This window comes from Strix aluco, chromosome 1 (genome assembly GCF_031877795.1).
Source record: "Strix aluco isolate bStrAlu1 chromosome 1, bStrAlu1.hap1, whole genome shotgun sequence".
Taxonomy (NCBI): Eukaryota; Metazoa; Chordata; class Aves; order Strigiformes; family Strigidae; genus Strix; species Strix aluco.
This window is the reverse complement of record NC_133931.1, coordinates 153,913,684-153,933,771: the sequence shown is the minus strand read 5'-3', so window position 1 is coordinate 153,933,771 and position 20,088 is coordinate 153,913,684. Positions and strand designations below refer to the sequence as shown.

The 20,088-nt window shown below is 46.9% G+C and overlaps 1 protein-coding gene across 1 annotated transcript; it reads right to left on the bottom strand.

The window, feature by feature from the left end:
• Positions 1–250: 250 nt before the first annotated feature.
• On the bottom strand, positions 251–12,599 carry CX3CR1 (C-X3-C motif chemokine receptor 1). The gene is made up of 3 exons (XM_074841061.1): positions 12,456–12,599; positions 11,143–11,214; positions 251–1,876 (listed from the first exon to the last, which is right to left on the bottom strand). The coding sequence occupies exon 3, from the start codon at positions 1,872–1,874 to the stop codon at positions 810–812; it is 1,065 nt and encodes a 354-aa protein (XP_074697162.1). The 5' UTR covers positions 1,875–1,876; positions 11,143–11,214; positions 12,456–12,599; the 3' UTR covers positions 251–809.
• Positions 12,600–20,088: the final 7,489 nt, after the last annotated feature.

Here is a 20,088-nt window from a genome sequence, read left to right as displayed (position 1 = left end):
TCCCAGTGTGCGCTGATGTCCGCTGATCAAGCTGGCAGCCCCTCGCTCAGCAGAGTGCTAGGGGTTGTGCTGAGGGAAGGCTCCACCAAACTCTGGCCTTTGGCTCAGGCCACAGCCCATGGAAATCAGGAGATATGCCGGCTGGCTTGGATCAGCTCCAGGTCAGGTCCCAAATCCTTAAGGGTGGTCCTTGCTCTGATTATTGCATGCTATAAACATTGGTAGCACTAAACACGTATTCAGAAATAACTTTTTTTTTAAACACTAGGATTTTATTGGGTATGAAAGCACAGATAAAACATTTATTGCATTCAATAATCCCAGAAACACTTCCATTTGGATATATAGCATCAAAATTATACCCCTTTACTATAAAAAAGATTCCCTTTTGCTACCAGTCACCTGCCGTTCATTAAAGAGATCTCTCTTCCCTTAAAAAGTGAGTTTAGTCCTATGTACATTTTACCACATGCATACACCAGTGCATGTACAAGTTTTGATGATTAAACTGTTTAATAGCTTCCCTATCCTTAAATTCTTCTCCATTTCCTGTTCTAGGCACAGAGCACTGCTTTTGCTTCTACATTCCCTCTTCTTCTCTCTTGATTTGATCCCATGTTCAGCGTTGACATATTGTACTCCTTTTTTTTTAAGATCTTTACTGGTTTAGAATATATAATGCTTAACAAAAGGTATGTCAGTAATTCAGTGCAGCCATTAAGTCTCTTCATATGGGTAATGGCAGTTCCTCAGCAGTGGCTAGCTCTGCAGAAGACATAGTTACACACATATCTTCTTCACAGAGTCTTTTAGACGAAGACAGAGCCATCCTGGTCGCTGGTGTTCAGGGTGATGTTGCTGTTCACAACACTTTCTGCATAGCTGGCTGAATAGGTGACCTGGTAGCGACTGCAGGGGCCACAGAAACACAGGAATGGACAGTACTTTAAGCAGACATGATAAAGGTATTTCCTGAATTTTTCCCCAGCAAAGGCATAGATAAAAGGATTGAGACAACAGTGACTGAATGCAATGGTTTCAGTCAGGTGCATTGCATAGTCCAATGATTTAATTTGGTTGCAACTTGTGAATAACTCATAGTGCTTTAAAGTCTCTAGAAAAATCAGTACATTGTAGGGGGACCAAAACAGAAAAAACACAACCACCACAATCAAGATCAGTTTTACGGCTCGTGTTTTTTTCTGATTTTTGCAGGACACCAGGGTTTTGATGATCCCACAGTAGCAATAGCATATGATACAGACTGGGATGAAGAAGCCGATGATGTTCAGCTCCACATTGCAGAACACTGGCCAGATGTTCTCCAGCTCCTGGGGGAAGGCAGAAATGCAGTCATTTTCTACCAGCTGGGAGAACACAAAATGTGGCACTGAAACCAAAACTGCTATTGCCCATACGCCACAGGTTATAAGAAAGCCATGTTTCACTGTTCTGGATTTCAGAGAATATGTTGCCCGGACAATGGCCAAGTATCTGTCGATACTGATAACAGTGATAAAGAACATACCCCCAAAGAAACCAATGTAATACAGTGAGGAAACAGCTGTGCACGGAATAGTCCCAAGGGTCCATCCACGCACTGTGTTGGAAGCCCAGAAGGGGAGGGAGATCACAAAGAGAAGGTCTGAGATAGCCAAGTTCAGGAGATAGACGTTAGTGATGCTTTTTTTACTGCCTTCTTTCACAATGGCAAAAATTACCATTAGATTCCCTGTGAGGCCAAGAGCAAAGACTGCAATGTAAAATATTGGCAGAAATATTTTCCCAAATTCTTGGATGTCAGTCTTACTGCAGGAAAAAGCACGTTCATCATAAGCGTATTCAGCTGTTGTTTCTGTGAATGCTTCCGTCATGGCTAGAGGCAACATGAAAAGGGAAAAGAGAATAATGTTAGACAGAGAGATTTTGAGTATCTGCTATGGTAAAATACTGAGAGGCCTCACCAACACGCATGCTTTGGGATTTTGTCACTATTTGGATTAGTGCAAGTTGTATTGCTGTGGAGGTGATGGTAGTTACTAACAAAAGCCCAGACTCTGCTGTTACATGTACTTCAGTAAAAATTAGGATAGGAAATTTAGGATCAGAAAAAATAAATGAGAATTTCAAGGTCTGTTGAATAAGTCTCTGCTTATCAGAAGAGCAGCAGAAGCAGCAGCAGACCGACATCTAACTGAGCTCTGCAGGTGGTGCATCACAGTATGAGAAACGCAGGGGCTCTCCCGGTCTGCTGGGCAGTGCTCAGCAGGAAGCGGTACCTCACATGTAGCTGTTGATCAGCCTGTGGTGCCTGTCAACACCACCAAGAGCTGAATCTCACCCCACACATTAACCCCAGGATGAAAGTGTGGTAAGACGCCCAGTTTGGCCAGGTCTAAGCTGATGCTTGCTGACATGGGAGGAGCAAAGTTTGCACTGGGACATCCCTTAGGAGCAAGCATATCTTTGAGGAGGTTTTTTTAAAAAACTCATCGTATGATCAAAAGAAGAGAAATTGTATTGACCCTTTTCCTCAGGCACCAAAGTGCCTCGTGACCTCTTCCTGCCTTGGCTGCGAGGTAGTCAGGTTGGAGGCAGGGTTTGTTAGGTTGGAGGCTGCACCCAAAGAGTAGGGGGTGCAGGTGTGTGACCTCTGGGATCACTGCTCTGGACATCAAATAACTCAGGGCATGCGTCAGTTCCTCCGCACTCCCTTGGGATGTGGCGTTCCAGTCTCTTCAGATTTCTGTTTGCAGGGAACCAAAAATCATAGAGGGGTGCCAATGTTACTGCATTCAGTCTGCTTCCTGGTTGGGGTAAAGAGCTTGTAAGTATCCGTTACTTGCTCTCACTGTAGGAAATGAAGGAAATTGACTGTGATATGCTGTGCAGAAGCCCAGGGAGATGACAACATGGCCAAACCAGCCTCTTAAAGCTGAGACTGAAAGGAAAGGTCAGCGATAACAAAACTGCAGCTAATAATTAATAACCCCTTGGTCACAGTGCACAATGTTCTTACAGGAACCCCTGTTGACTGTAAAGAAGGGACTCAGTTCAGTGACTCTAAGCTAATACAGATGTTTACATCTCCTGTTAGCGGGAGATGTAGTCAATACGGCCAGTGAAGAGCAGTGCCTCTGATCCAATGCAGGTCAGGCCAAATCTGCTTTAGGACAAGACAAACTGCTTTCCAGACTCTGCTGACCACGTTGATGAAACTCCTTTTGACTATAAGGAAAGCGTGGGCACAATACTCAGTGGTAGACATTGATGGTGTATAACTACTCCCACTTCTGACACTTGGAGTGAAGTGGTTGGAATCCCAGCCTACATGTCCACATTCCACTGATAGCAATAGTTTTTATAGCCTCTGTTAAAATAAACCTTGCATGAAATAAAGATGTCCTGAGGTGTGAGACACTCCTTGCCCAAGATGTTTCATATAGCATAGTGGTAGCTACAACAAACTCCCCCAGGGGTGGCTGCTGTGACTATATGGACATTTTCTCTTAATGCCTCATTGCTAGAGTGCCGTTTGTGGTGGGGACCATGAATTTCTGGGCTCTTATTTTGTAGTAATTTCTGAAAGAGGTTTTTTCATGCTAGTTGGAAATACAGGCTCTCCATTTTAAAATATCTTCTTATTCTGAAAGTTCAAAGCCTAGTTGTCCCCAAAACATTTAAATGAGAAGCGCCCACAGTCATTAGAAAACAATCTTCGTGGTTTTGCACAGGAAAAGTGGGCTAGAAGAAGGGCTGTCTCAGCACTGGTTGTTTCAGGGCATGGGCACAGTGCAGGGAAGGTTGTTTGCAGCAGGCAGGCGCACCCATGGGCTGAGCCGCTCTTGCAGTGTCTTTCTACTTGAACTGGGAGCTGCGTCTGCCTGCAGAGGCTGCCCAGCCCCTTGCTTGCAGCCCAGTTTAATTGTCCAGCTTCTGGAGATGTGATATTGGACACCAGCAGAATTAAAGGGGACGAACAGGAAATGCCTAGGTGTTGGGGCAGAAGCTGACAGCAATTGCAAACAAGATATGCATTTTCTACTGGTGAGATAACTAATTAGAGTTGCCTACAGAGTTATGTAACAGGTTCCTCATCTATTCATGGGTCTGTCCAGTCATTATCTACCCTGTTGAGGGATACAGAAATGAGCAGGAGCCATCATACATAATCCCAATAGCTCATCATTTTCTGCGTTCCCATCCTGATACTTTCTTTCTCCCCTTCTGAGACTAAATGTATGCAGCGGGTGCCTTTAAAATGAAAAGAAGTGTCGGGGTACACCAAGTCTCTTGTGCCAAATATGAACCTCTACACCAGCCCGCCCAGCTCCTTGCCACTGTTACTGCAACCATCTGCACAGTGCCAGAGCCTCTCTCTTACTCTGTGGGCTGTTGTGCTCCACAGCTGGTTCTTCACTGAGGCACCGGTGTGCGGTAGCTGAGGGCTACCGAAATGATTGGGGCTGGAGCATCTGGTGTATGAGAAGATGCTAAGAACTGAGTTTTGTCAGCCTCAACAAGACACATTTTGAGGGGGATCTAGGGAGAAGGTGTAAAGGTGAAGCACACAACTTTTCTCGGAGGAATAAGAGGCAAGGGCCATGGGAAATTGTTACTCACTATATGGAAAAAGAATTTCACCATGAGGGCGGTCAAACACCAGGACAGGGCTTCAGGGAGGTTGTGGGATCTCCATCCCTGGAGATATCTGAAACTCAGATAGTCCTGCTCTGAGCATGGGTTTGGACAAGAGACCTCCAGAAGTCCTGTCCTAACTTCGTGACTGTGACAAAGCTGGACAGAGGCCATGATGTTTCTGCAAAGTGCCCCAGTTTCTTCACTGTGTAAGCTCCTGCTTCAGACATGTCTTTCCTGGTGTGACGAGCAGAAGTCCCATTATGCACAGAGGAAAAAACTGATTGATGCCTGCTCATATCCATTAGCATCTTTGCTGACTGCACAGGCATCCGGAGAGGGCTGATTAGTGGTGCTTGCCTAGACTGTGTGCTGTGTGAAAGCCCTGATCTGTAGAGAGGCAGCATGCATTGGTTTACTCTGCTCTCTGAGAGCCTCTAGCTGTGCTGATCTTTCCCACGCTCACTCCGTTAATTCATGTCTAGAAAGGCAGCTTGTTCCTCCGGAGAGTTTCCATGTGTGTCCATACAAGCTGCTGCGCTCTGTTGGGCACAGGGAGGATTTCACCCATGTAAAGAAATGCAGCTCCCACCACGGGGTAGCCCTCAGGTCTGGCAGACTTCTGCGCAGGCTGCACCCACTGGCATTGCCTGGAGAGAAAGCTGGGCTTGGGAATGGCTTGGGAATATCTTGGGAATATCTCACAGGAGAACATTTACACCAAGGTGCAGGATGAACTCCTGGCCTTCTTGAAGTAAAGAGGAACATCACTTGGGCTGGGATTTTTCCTGAAGTACCTTTTCAGTCTAGCTCACTGATGGGGATCATTTATTTCTGCGGTAGCAAATTATTTCTTTTACCCCTGGATGGGTGGTTGCAAAGCCCGTGGTACCTATGCCAACAGGAAGGGCAAGATGCTGCATAGCACGTCCAGGAGCAGTAACAACTGCACTTACCAGAATGACATTAGCATGTGAAAATGCTGGCACAGTCTGTGGCTTGTTCACTCTGGATTTTGTGTATCACCAGCCACACACTCGTATCCTTCCACCACCACCACTCATCCTGCATATGCAATGCTGTCAGTTCTTTTTGAATATTTAGCTCCTCTGATACCACTTTGCTCAGTTTAAGCTGATGTTACTCAACAGGTGGTCTACAAACTCCAAAGGTTCCCAAAATGCAGCCCATGCCAGATAGCCATAATGTGGTAAAATTTTATTGCACCCTAAAGAGAGGAAACTTAGCTCAGTCCATCTTCCATCCTTCCCTGCCAGGTGTTCTCTGTCAGCCTTGTAAAGCTCACTGCAGCACATGCTATAGTCTTCTCACTGTCAGCTTCAGCCCAGTTTTCTCTCTTGTGCTTACAACAAACATTCACCTAAGGAATGAAGTGAACTGAAGAGCATACAGGACACTGAAGAAGGACTGCAGGGCTGCGAGCTCCCTCCACCAGACGTTTTCCCTTGCCAACAAATAGCAGATTCACTTCTGCTTCTCATGGAACTGCTCAACCGTTTTGCTCTCTCTCCAGATTTCCCCAGCAGTTGTACACTCTACACCCCACAAACACTTCTGCTTTTAGTCATGTTTACAGCTATCTTAAAGACAATAGTCTGCAGGACCAAAACCCGTTTCTCAACCCAGCTATTCCAACCAACTATGTGCGCTAAATGTAATACATAGGGAAGTGAAATTATGCGACATCCACAAACTCCTCTAAGCAACAGAAATTGCATTTCAACCTTCAAACAGCACTGGCATCAGGCTTGGTGACACAAGAGCCAAATCCTATTTACGCATCTGATCTTTCCAGTTATCACCCCTGGCGCTTCAGCCAAGTGCCACATTACAAGCTTTACTGCCAAGAAAGCAAGTCTGCAAGCACTTTGCCTCTCCGTGATGCCTCTGCCATCACTGAATGAAAAGAAGTTAAAAAAAAAGAACCAAATCCAGACCTCTGCCAGAGGGTCACGCTTCAGATTTGCACAATACGCTGATTAAAGTATTTAAGCCTCAGAAAGATTTTTCACACCTTAGTCAGCATTTCTGGGTGAGGCTGACTTACACACTTTTCTCATGCAAGCATGTTTTCAGTGAACGTTGTACAGGCCAGAGCTGCACGCTAATAATTCATCTGGCCCAGCGAAGCTGTAGGCGTTGCAGGAACCCCTGTGAAACCCTACGGGTCTGTATGCCTTTCTCACCCTTAGATCTGAGCTGCCACCATGCTACCCAAATATAAATGCATTTTTGCGCATTTGCGACTACACCCATCTGCTTCTTGCTGGCCGGTGATTCTTGGCAAGACCATAGGGCTGTCCTTGGATACCTCCAAATGAAATGTTGTAGCTCCTGGTGGCACTTCTAACACGCACAAAAAAAAGAGATTTAAGGGAATCAACCAGAACTGGGTGGAAATTAGCAGGAGAGATGCAAGTCTTAATAGCACTCTGGGTGATACTCTTAACCAGCCTGGTGCCAAGCTGCTACCACGCAATCACCAGACTGCTGCAAATACCACTAAATATGGTTTGGATGCTACCCAAAACAAAACTTAGACTTATGAGCAATACACTAACCAGAGATGTGGCCCGGTTTCTAGTCCTACACCCAACTGGTTCCTGTAATTCACTTAGCTTATCTTTCAGAGCAGGGTGGCTCCATTCTTAGGCGATGGTCTCTGGAGTTGTGTGGGATCATGTTAGATAGCCATGGCCAAAAGCAGGCCCAGCCCAGCAGATGCAGTTACTTTAAATCTTAAATATCAGTCTTTTATTCAGTCCCAAAGTGGGGAGACATTCTCCCCGTTCCACCTCTACAGATGCTGGAAGCAGCTGACACAATGCCGACCTTCAAAAGCGGGAAGCAAGGTGAAACAGCTAGTGTAACCTGACCTTTAACCTGGGCAAATAAAATTTAAACAGTCAAGGGGGAGAGTGTAGCTAATGCCAGTCCACGTGGCTTTATAGAAGAGAAGCTTTAGTTTGGACATCTGATGAGATTGCAATGTTGATAGAGGGTACTATGTGGGATAGTTGGAGCTTTGACTTGCGCTGCCTGCTTATTTGATTGACACATCTCTCCAGTCCAAAGCAGCACAAGCCCAACAAAGCATTACGATGGGATTTGGGCTGGTCAGCTGTCAGATCTCAGAAGCCAGCCATCTGTGGAGGAAGCCTCACCAAACTAGGAATATCGTTTGTAAAAGCTCTGTGGGAACGATGAGTTGAAATCCAAAAATTCTTCAGTATTTTCATCATTGGTCTGAAAGCAGATTGGGAATCAGAGCTGGCAGAGGGAAGTGATAAAAGAGTTAAAGAACTGGACAGTGATTCAGACAGATCTGAGTAATCTGGGGCTTCTTGGATGATTCACTTTGGCTTTCATGTAGCCAAAGTGACACACTTGGGAGTTAAACAGCACAGACGATGTCTCGAGAGCGGGGGCGCATCCGTTAGGAAACCTGACTGACGATACGGGCAGACTCTGAAACTGAGCTCCCGCGATATGGGCAGACTCTGAAACTGAGCTCCCAGCCAGATGTTGCTGTAAGAAAAGCTGATGCAACCCTCGGGTGTTTAAGAGATGCTAAATGGGAAGGAAAAAAGAGGGAAGACTTTATCATTGCAGAGCTTGATTGAGGCTGTAGGCATACTTTGATAATGCTTGATTTTACTTTTGCTCATGTTAATAATTTTGTTAATATAGTGGGATTAGCCATACCATAAATTGATGCATGGAAATTCAAACCAGAAACATGCAAGCTAGAAATCAGATACACATTTTTAATGGTGAAAGGCTAATGACTGGTACAGACTTCAAGTAGGAAAAGAAGATTTTTGCATGTCTGATGGTCTCCACATCAAGAGAAGATATCAGTCTGGGAAATGGTTTTAGGCCAGACACTGAAGAAGCTCAACGTGGGGTACTGGGTAAAAAACTACAGCCCCTGATAGGCAGGGAGGCAGAGCAAGTGGGCTATTGGGGCACACTCGTCTTAACAACCATGACTGTAATAAATGAATGAAAAAGCCAAACTGTCCTCTCCCCAAGTACTTCACCAGCACTAGCTACGCCAAATCCTGGGATGGGACCCCCTGGAAGGAAGTGGGGTCCTGTGAAGAGCATGGAGCAGCTGCTGGGGTTGGGTTATAGGGGAGGCTATATGATGGCTATGGAAAGAAAGCACAATATGGGGATGGGGATGTTGTTACCAAACAGCAGTACTGCCTCTGTTAAACCCTGCATGGTTTCCCTACTTCTAACCAGTTCTTTTATCATTCCTTCATCACTTCTGAGTGGGTGTGGTGTAATCCCAGGTGCATCCTTGCTCCCTGCTCCCCCAGTCCCTCACTGATGACTTTAAGGTAATTCCTTTCTTTGGTGTTTCTTTCTTCTGTGATTTATTCTTAGATCAGTGGGACCATTTCTGTAACCCAGCAGAGTTCTGCAAGTTTAATAATTGCTTGTTGATTTGGGTGATTTAATTTATGAAGGCTCCCCCCAAGACTTTGAGGATAAGTTTTTTAAAAGCAAGTAGTGATCTGGGCTGCTTCATTATTGGATTTTCCAACTCAAGGTGGAGTTCAAGGTGCAGAAGCATGATGCTGAGACCTTCTGAAAATTAGGGCATTTAAGGTGTCCTAAATAAAGGACGCAGAAGTGTAAGCCAAACAAACCACTGTTGATTAAGATAGATATAAGCTTGAATATTGCAGAGGCCTGTGGTCCCTTTACAAAGGAATTTAGGTCAGAGATTAAAAAAATGCCACTTCCCTGAACCAGTCCTACGGTTTTTACACCAACATCACAAACTAAATTAGAAGTAGACACTACTAGCTGGAGATGAGCAGCATGTAAATCTACAAACTTAAACCAATAGTTCTGGGTAAAAAAATGCATTTAAAAAGATCGGGCTTGGATCATGGAGGGCAGGAGGGGATAATATAGAGTCCAAAGTCCCCAGGATCTCTCTCACCTTCACCTAAGGCTTTACAGCTTTGGAAAGTGCTTTCTCAAAGATGCTCCATGTTAACCTGGAGATAACTGCAGGGCAGCAAGTAACCAGGGCACCAAGTTTCATCTTAACCCATCATATCAAAATTAGGTGTACTCTGATTTATAAAGAAAACACAAAACTAGAGACTTACTACTGCCTTTGCTGGCAGCGAGGGCTTCACCACCTGTGCTTCAGAGCAACCACAGAGGTATTATTTTGAACAAGATCTTGGTCTTGCTCTGTCAGTGCATGGTCCAGCTGGCCGACCCAGTGGCCTCACTCAGGTTGGTTGTGCTACCATGACACCAAAGCAGACACAGAGGACTGAACCCTGATGCCCTGGGTGAATCCTGTCCCCAGTGGCATCCCTCCACTTGCTGGTTTTGTCTCCCTGCCAGGAAGACTTGCAGCAAGCCATCCAGGGGGGACAGCAGCACAGCAGCAGTGTGTGTGGTTTGCTGGGGCCATGTCAGACCCCATCAAACCCCTGGCAGCTCACCCCGGTGGGTGCTGGTATATTTATAGCAAAAGCTGTAAGCTGAAGCTTTCAGTGGTTTCAGCCTTTGCCTGACTCTGGGGAGGACAAAGCCCCTCTGAGGCTGACAGGGTGGCTCTGCAGGAGACTTGGTGCCTGCACACTGGGGGTCCCTTAATGGAGCTCCTTAATGGAGCAGGGGCTCAGGTTTCAGGGCATGACCAAGGCTCTTGAGCGAGTGAAGATGCAGATAGTCAGATGTCATGTCAAGGCATTTCCCTGGGGTGCCATCGTTGATTCAATCAATCTTCTGAAAGGGATCTAAGCACTGGGGGTCTTCTGAAAAATCCCGCCAGGCATTGATCTGAACCTCTGGAAGCCAAAGTGCCTTTAGAAATCTGGCCCTAAGGGGGTCAGAGCCTTAAGTATCCATTTCAGAAATGACTTATGCATTTAGGAAATATGACCCAGCTGTATGATTCAGACTCCTGCGTCTCCCCTGGATCTTAAAATTAAGGTTCAAAAATCACTGAAATGATTCTGAAATTTTTATCTGTGACTCTCAGGGTCATGACTTGTGGTCTTGATCCTATGACCAGATCCAAGAGTCCTCTTCAGAGCCTGTGAAGCCTGAGATGGTTTCCAGGCAGCATCCTGCCCCAGGGACTGGCCAGAGGATGGGAAATTACATAAATGGTCTGAGAATTGTGTTGAAAAGCAGTATTTTTTTTTATCCTCTCAGAGGCTGGGGAACACCTTAACTCAGCTGCCAGGGAGGCAGTGGCAGAGCTGGGGAGGGACCAGACGCTCTCCCAGGAGCTGCCCGTGGGGCACTGGGTGTTTGGGGTTGTCATCTGACTGGATGGTGATTGCCAGGATCGGGATTTTCTTGGAAAATTTGTTTCATAGGTATTTCCTACAGCCCGTTAGTTCCCCTGTTTGCCCTTTCTGCTTGCACGGTTTCGTGTGACACTCTCTATCTTTTTTTATATGTGTAGCTAAGCATTTTGCCAGCGTTTTCTCTTACCTGCTCTTCCTCAGTATTTCTTTTTCCCAGGCCTTCCCTTCTTAAGTGGCATTCAAATTTCTTTTGTATTTTCTGATGAAAGGACAATGAAAACAGATGATTGTTTGTAGCTATGTGCACTGTTTGTACTTTTTTATGGTTATCATTCACTCTCTCCTCTAGCCACCTTTATTGTGGCACCCATTTACTACCTGCCCCCCCTTTTTGTTATTAATAAGCTCACATTGCCTCAGCATCCTTGAGGAATCTGAGAAGGCTCTCTAGAAATGGGAGATCTCTTAACTCATCTTCTCCATCATTTTAAGAGAGCAGCACATATTACCCCTTCTTGGCTGTGACTGGATGAGATTTAAATTCTGGAGTTGTCAGCCCCTTCCTGGGAATATACATTTACTATGTGATTTTCTCTCAATTTACTATGTGTTCTTCTTTGTCAAAATTTAGCTTTTTTGTCTCCTTTTTGGACTTTTTCTGCACTGCCCAAACCTTCATAATCCATTGCAGTTGCTGTCTTTTATCCTGTCACCCAGTTCACTGCCTCTGACTGCGCTGCCTCCATGCAGAGTTTGCCCCAACAGACCAGATTTTGGGAACTGCTGTATCTGGATCTATGTTTAATATCACACAAGTACTTAATGGGCTGCTGCCACTGTATTACCCAAATGTCTCACCCAAACCGACAGACATCTTTGTACAACATCCTTCCTATGGAAAGCTGAGTCACAGAGAAATTAAGTAATGTGGTCATGCAGAAAGTTGGGTTTTCAAGTTTTTTTAATTTCTGCCATTCTCTTGCTGGTCTGTCTGCATCAGACACTATCATCTCTACCAGACTTTCTGTACTGGGCTGTCTTTCAGCAGCAGTGACGTTTGGTTCACTGACCAGAACTAAAATCAAGCAATGCTGGTGAGTTGTGAAATCTCTGAAGACATCTAACAAAAAACATTTAATGAAGTAGAAGGGCTGTATCTTCTTGGTCTGTCCTTCTGGGCTAATGCTGCACACTAGTCATCTATCAGCATTTTGCTTTAAACTTGAGGACTTCTAGCCAGGGTGAATATTTCTCTTACCACAAGATGCCACAAATAATCAGTCACCAAGCAGAATTTCTCTGCCCTGATCCACTTCAATTAATAAGAGCGTTCCCCTTTCTACTTTCACAATTTATAAACATTACCCACATCATCTTTTCCCAAATTAAATATCATTTAGATTCCAAGCACTAAGCAGTGAAGTTTCCTTAAGTTCATAAGACACCATTTCTTGTCATCCTGCTCTGTCAAATTGTAGATAAAATCTAATTGTCTCTTACCTTAATTCATAGCTGCATTGAAAACCAATGTTTTCTTCAAGCTGAGCCTGTTTGAGTTTAAATATATATTTCCTCTTCTTTAGTGCTCATGCCTACCCTATGAAACGTGAACTCTGGCAGGGCAGCTTCCTGGGCTGAGCTTTGGGGCTGAGCTGACAAAGTATTAATGTGCTCTGCTCTGGTCCTGCTGGCGCCTTGTGAAATTGTGAAGCAGAATGTGGCCACTCAGAGGGGCAGAAGGGCTTATGGGGGGCAGGACTTGCACAGGAGACAGAAATGCTTGAGGAGCTTCATTGTCAGTGTGTAAAAGCTCTCAGCACCTTGGTTCTCCCTATCCTATGCAGAATGAGATATTTTTGACTCAGACACAATGGTACCGTGTATAGAAATACAAGTCTGGTATGATAGCAGGGGCCTCGAGCAGTGGGGACACAGGATGCAGCATAGAGGAGTACAGGTATGCAATGCTAAAAGATAGGGCACAGGCTAGCACTTGGGGACCCCCACAGCTATACACAACTCACTGACGGTCTGTTAAAAAAATGCAGACCCGGAGCTGGCAAAACTGGGTTTAGTGGTAACAGACAGAACAAAACCAGTATCTACCATACCTAAGAGGCAGCGTACATAGTGAATTGGGTGCAACATGAGGTTGCAGACCAGTGAAGACAGACAGCACAGCAACATGTTAGAAAACATATAAAAGCCATCCCAAGCAGATCCTAGAGGGAGGCAGGAAAAAATCCATCAGCATGAACATCGCATTCATCCCAGGGAATGGCTGGAGATGCTGACAGCTCACTTTAACATCAAATCCCACCACCACCACTTGGGTGAAACCACAGGCCTTAGGACCCAGAGGAGCAGGGGAAGGGTGAGTGTAGCACCAGGAGAAGGGCTAGAAACTATGTGTAGGCAAAATAATCTTGACAGCATTAGTATTCTTCCTTTTTCTGTGACCAGTAGATCTAGACTGATAATGATTGGAGTCTTGAGATTGCCATTACACTAACAATAAATTCTTGGCTTTACCTATACATACGTTGTGCCTCCTTTTCGAGCATAACATCTCTCTGCAGCCCAGGCCTTCCACTGGACTGGAGGAATCTGAAAGTTTAAAGCATTGGTATGTTCACTAATCAAGGAGCCTTCTTGGCCTCTGACCTGAGCATCATGCTCAGGGTTGCATTACAGGTGCACCCACAACTGGGATGCCATGTAGCACATTTCCAGGCACTGCCAGGACACGCAAAGCAGTTTATCTGGGGTGAAACCAGGCAGGCGGCTGTGCAGTGGGGTGTGTTATTATGGGGATCTGAGACACCGCGTGCAGTTGGGGGCTGTAACAATACCAAGGTCCTCTGGCACATGCAGGAATAAAGTCCTGGAAACACCTCCAGGTACTGTCCCTGCCTCAGATGCCAAGGGAGGTTAAAATGCCTTCTCCCCAAAGGCAGAGTAGTCCCACCTCTGTACAGGCTGAGCTGAATGGGGTTTGTGGGGTGGAGAGCATCTTCCAGGTTGTCTGAGCTGTTGCCCATTGATTGGTGTAGTGAGTTCCCAGTCAAATATTCTTGTGTAAGTTTAGTTCTGGTATTTCTGACAATTACATGTTTTTTCATGACGTTATGCTTTATCTAGCAGAGGTTACATCCCCAACAGCTAAATAACAATATACCAAAGGTCAAACTTTGGGCCTCCAACATCAGCCAAATTATGCAAGTGATGTCAGCCACGTGGGCCAGGGCAAACACCCATGGAAATAAAATAATCAGAGAACCAATACCTGGTTAGGTGTTAGCCAGGAACAGCAAAGATACACTGCTGAAAATAAAGTTTAAAGGTTAGGGAATAGTAAAGGGCCAGAGCAGCAGATTTTCAAAACTCACCTTTTTCTCCTGTTTCTCTGACAAGTGCCAGCAGCCCCATCTGCCCCTTCTTTAAAAATAGATGTAAAGAATTCTGCACTTTTTTCAGGAAAGCATCAAAAGACTGAGGGCCACTTTCTCCCCACACACTGAAAGCAAGAGCTATGACTTCCAAAATCACGTACTTTCAACTTTCAGAAAGATAATTTCTGGTACATGGTACTAAGGAAACATTCTCATTGTGTGAGAACCAGAAAGGCAAATGAAGGCTTCCTCCACACCAGTGATAGTCTGATGTTATCCCTGCAGCGCTGCCCAAGCTGTGGATCCTGCTAAAAGTGTGCTGTGGTTCAGAGAACACCCAAATCTAAACCTGTCTCCCATGTCCTCACAGGGATGATGAAGGGCTGCATCCTCCTCTGCTCCTGCCTCTTGCAGCCTTGTAAAAAGGTATGGATAATCCAGTAGGAGTTTCCCCACTGGGGACCTGCACACGCTGAGGTGGTTTGCTGCTGACCTGTAAAACATGGGTTCCCAGAGCCCATGCAGCCACGGCCACCCTTGTGCTGCTGGGCATCCACTCCTGACTCATCAATACTCAGCATAGCAGCTCTGGTGTTGCTCTTTGCAGTCAAAAACCTTGCAAATAAGGGTCAGCACTGCCTGTGTAACAGCAGGAGAGAGAGTCCCCAGCCGCTGCTTGCTTCTGGGTAGAAAGGACCTCCTTACAGCTAGGTTTCCCTGAGGGCAGTTGTCAATGCCTTCCCTGCCATGCTGCCCAGAATTCAGCCCAAAGAGAACACAGAGCAGGCTATTATCCTCATGAAGAAATGAGCTTTGCTGAAAGGAGTACCCACACAATTTTTAACTGGAGGACTTCAAATAAAGAGAAACCAAGTCAGGCTGACTCACAGACATCCTCTGCAGATCTCCCTGGGAGACAGAAGAGGCTTTCTGTTGTATTCTGCTGTTAGTGATAATGCTAAATAAGAGTGCTGCTCATCATCATGGTGTGCGCTTGTAGTGCAACATGAATAGGTTTGAAATTAACACCTCCTGAAAGACAACTGCAACATCAAGAAATATCTCTGCTCTCCATCTTCGACCTCTGTTCAACCTCTGGTATTAAAGACACAGCTCAGGGAAAAGAAAGACTGAGGAAGATGCTGAAAAGACTTTCATTCTGGTCCATTCACAACAGGGAAAAGCATATTTTGTTTCTCCAGGCTAAAATGAAAGAGACATTGCATCCCTTAAAACCAGAGAGACTTTTCCTAGGAAGGACTAGGTAGAGTTTGCTGCGTTCCCAACTGTGAGGCACAGGAGGGTTTCAGAAGAAGAAATCAAGAGTAAAGGATGTGCTGTGCAGTGATACAGTGGGTAAAGAGGGGACAAACTCCCTTTTTTTAAATTCGATCTCCCTCTGAATTTGAAAACATTTCTCTCAACATCTGGGGAGACCAGCAGTACTTCCACACCAGCAGCATCTCCTCCTTGCTCTGTGGCCAGGCTGCCAGGTCAGCTTGGGGAGACAGGCTTTTGCACAGCAGCACTGGCAAGTTCAAGCTTTGTGGACTAAAGCATTTGATACGAAATGTCTGGCCTCAAGGATCAAAACGCTGTTCTCTCCAGCACACCCTGCTTTTGCTGCCATGTGGGAAAGCCTGACGGTGGTGGTTGTCTACAGAAAGGGCCTCTCTTGGCTCTTGAGAGTTTCATTGGAGTCCCCTCTGCAGAGCCGATGGGCAACTGTAACTGCCTGGGGGTATCAGAGGGAACCGTAGGAACCTCATCTCTCCCAGTGATGTGACACCGGGGCTTCCCTCTGTGGATTTGGGAGACTTGCCAGAGTTGCTAAACTCTTTCTTTTTGTTTGATTTATTGCTTTGCTGAAGTGGAAAGCAGTTACAGCTGAGACCATGGCAGAACTGGAATGAGTAAGTGGAGGCAGAACGTGGTTTTGGAGATGTAGCAGAAATGGCCCTTGAGGATTTAACTCCTTGTAGGCAGGGAGAAAAAGGGGTAGTATGGAGAATAGCCTATGCAGATGCTACTTTGTAAATGAATAGGGAAAAATGTCCATACAAACTTGCAAGCCTCCATACATTGACAATAAAAGAGCAGATACAGTCCTGTTTTGACTTTCTCTGCTATGCAGAGCACCTGCTGGGATGTTTTGGTCTTACAACTAACTTTGACTGCAAACCATGGCTGTTTGCATCATGTTTGGCTTCCGCTTTGAAGATACAGCAAAAGCTTATCTAAATGATTGTTCCAAGGAGCAGACTTCAACCCTGGAAAGCTTACAAGCCTGAATGGTGCATCTGAAATGCTCCCGAAGGGTGCTGAGCTCCGGAGGAAGCTGTCCGTTCTCTTCCCCTGGGGCCTCCAGCCATGGATGAACAGTGATGGCACCATGTCACTGGGTGCAGCTACAACAGACATTTGCACTGTGTCCCCAAGCAAAGCAAGAGCAGCACCCACATGGCTCATGTCCCAAGAAAGCTATTCCAGCCTGAAGCCCTGCCAGGTTCTTCTGTATTTGTTTCAAGCAGAGTGACAGGAGCAAAACCCAGGCAGCTGTGACCTTCACCGCACTGTCAGTAGTGTGCTATGGAGCCAAGAGCTGAATTGTTCAGGATGTATTCTTTGGAAATCCTCATTGAGGCTGGGCAGTGAGCAGGGGTGGAGCCCCTGGGTCCCACTGGAGCTCTCGGATGCAGATCTGCCCTGCACAGCTCAGCAGCACAACACACACCATAGCCGTGACTGCACTGAACCCTGCTGGACATTTTTTTCCCCCCTTCTCCTAATTTCTCCTCCAAAACTCTCCTCTTCTCTTTTCTGTCAGCTGGGTGGAGGCACTTCTGGAGGCACACCCCTGCAGCAATGTCCCATTCCTCCCATGCTCTCCTGCAGCAGAGCTGCTGACTGCCCAGAGCCCACCCAGCAGCTTTTGGTGTAGGTGCGGGCACCAGCTGATCACATACACACACACTTCGCAGAAATAATTTCCGTGCCTCACTTCTGCAAGAAAACCCAGCAGAGGGAGTGTCATCCCTTCATGTCAGTGTCCTGGAGAGATGCAAGGAGACAACCTAGCTCTAGTGGCTTTCCAGACCCAGTGGGAGATGCATTTATTCTTCATTAAAAAGCTGAGGAGGCGGAAATTATCAGAGAGAGAGAGAGAGAGAAGCTATGTCTAGGGATTAAAATGTTTCAGCACGAGGGCTGGTAAAGGTAAGGGCCACAGAAAGCTGGAGGCTTGCACACTTTCTGTGTTCCTGATTCGTTTGTTAGGCTCCCCTTGCTTCAGCTGCCATGCAGGGATGGTGCTCTCCTGCCCCGGAGAGGTGACAGAGGCTCAGCCAGGTCTCCTGGGGAGGTGTCCTCCTCCCCTGGGATGGGTGATGTGCATGCAAGCCACTCAGATCCGCTTGTTTCTGTGTGTACCTGAGTTACAACCATCTCTCAGAGTGCATTGCCGAGGCTGTGCTGCCTGTGGGGTCGGCTCCAATGACAACAGTAAGACCCGAGAAAGTGGGCAAGAAGCCATCACTGGGCGATCACATCCCTTCCCTCCTGGGCTCATCCAGGCAGGAGGAACGGCTGCACAGCTGCATTCCAGCAAGCTGCCATTCAAAATGCTGAAAAAAAGAAACTCCTTTCCTCCCTCCCCTCCTTTTCCTCATGCTGCTCATGAGAGCTGAAGCTGTCAGCTACATTTGCACGAGCACCACCCCTCTCTCCACACCCCTGTGGCTGAGCACCCCTCAGGGCAGCACGGTGTTGGGGACACCGGACACCAATATGTGCAGGGATGGTGCATGGGTGCAGAGACACACAGAAGCAGATGCTGTGAGCTAGGGGAGGAGAAATGCAGCCTGCCTTGCAGTGAGCATGGACAAAAAACCCAGGGAAACCACCCAGCATCCCTCTTTGCTCTCAGCCCAGCTGAATACCGTTAGGGAACAAGACCCATTTCCTCCATCCTGTCACATAGGAAAGGCACTACCTTCTGGCAGGTGGTTTGCAAACACATGCGTCTCTTTACCATGCTGGGTGCTGCGGTCAAGGCTGGTGCTGAGTCAAAAGGGACAATCAATACTTTTGCAGCATCCTGGTAGTCTGTGTTTGGCCGTGGTTGTGTCCTTCCTTTCTGTCCATCGGTGTGCTCATCCTTACATGCTGCACACACATTCATGCCTTGAGGTCAGGTTTTCTTCTGGAGCTCTGTTCAGAACAAGCCTTTTATTTCTATAACTCACTCACCAGTGAGAGCCAATGGCTGCTGTGCTCAGGGCAGGATGGGGAGTGTGGGGCTCGTTCTGTCCTTGAAAGACTTATGAAGGAAGAGGGGTAGACAGGGAAGAAAATGGCACCTGCCAGTTTCAGACAGACACCTAGACACCTTCCTCCTCCTCCTCTCTGTCTGACACTGCTCTTTGAAAGGGGGCAGGACACTGGCCGCTTTCCCACCAGGGCTGGTGGCCAATTTGCATGGTTCCTGGGCTCCCCTCAGACAGGGCTTCCCGCTGCCGTGCAGGGCACAGCCAGTGTCTCCTGACAGGGGTGTTTGGCCTGTCTTCCCCCTGCACACGAGGTGCCAGCAGCCTGTGCCACTGCTGTCACTGATGCCCGTTGACGTCTCCTCTCCTCTCCTCTGGCCAGCGCTTCCCCCGTAGAAAGAGCCTGGGGTGCTGCAAGCAGAGGTGCCCTTTGGCATCTCTGTCTGGTGGCAAAGCCTGACCCCAGGAAGGCTTGTGAACGACTCATGCTGTGGGTCCAGGGAACAGAGGTGGCTCCAAGGGTGCTTTGTGCTGCTGTGTCTGTGACAGCCAGTGCAGGCACCAGAGGATGTCCTGCCACAAGCTCTGTGCAAATGCTGCAAGCAGTCTGCTCCTCCCTCACTCAGGCTCACTGGAACACCTCTCATGAGCACGATATGTGTGGTTTGAGTGTCCCAAGTGTCACCCTCAGACCCAGCTACCATGCGGGTGGCTCGTGAGTTTCTCTCCCTGCTGCAGTCTTGATGCTGCTGGGGCTGCTTGTTCCTTGTGCTCAGGCAGCCTGTCACCTCTACTTAGGAGATGAGAGGTACAGAACTGCCTAAGGGGCCAAATTCCTGTGTACAATTGCTGTACTGGATACATGCCTGTTAGTGTGTGTGGCATATTTGCTGGATGCTGATCCACTGGTTGTCTGCTGCTGTTAACTTTAAAATGGATAATGGAGATACTGCTTCAGCACGGCTTTAGTCATGAAGTCAAGAGAACCTACTGATGTGTACGTTTCTAAACGAATTGTGTTTGAGTTCACATTAGTTAGTGCGCCTGTCACTGGCCCAAGAATACAGCGCACTGCATCCATCCCCTGCTGCTGTGAAAGACACACATTTCCTAAAGATCGCAGATAAAATCTCCTCTCATCCTCTGTGGTATGTTAGAATTCATCAAGGATTTGCATCCAGTCTGGCAGTATCCATCCCAGAGACAGGAGTCACACGTGCCCATTCAACACGCAGAATGCTCCAGCATCATGTGGCCTTCCTGAAGGTCTGAAGCCTGCCCAGACAGCCATGGACCCATCTACTGGTCCACCAGGTCCTGCACAACCCTTCCCCTGAACTGGGTGCTAGGTCAAGAGATAGTACTAAAATGGGTATTTCCATTTGGATCATGATTCATCTCCTTTTTTCTGAAACAGCCTCCACAATCATCTGCCAGTAAGTTCAGCATCAGAGTTCAGGTTCAGGAATGAGTAAG

Coding starts and splice junctions, on each gene's coding strand:
- CX3CR1 (XM_074841061.1), bottom strand. CDS start 1,874: ATGACGGAAGCATTCACAGAAACAACAGCTGAATACGCTTATGATGAA.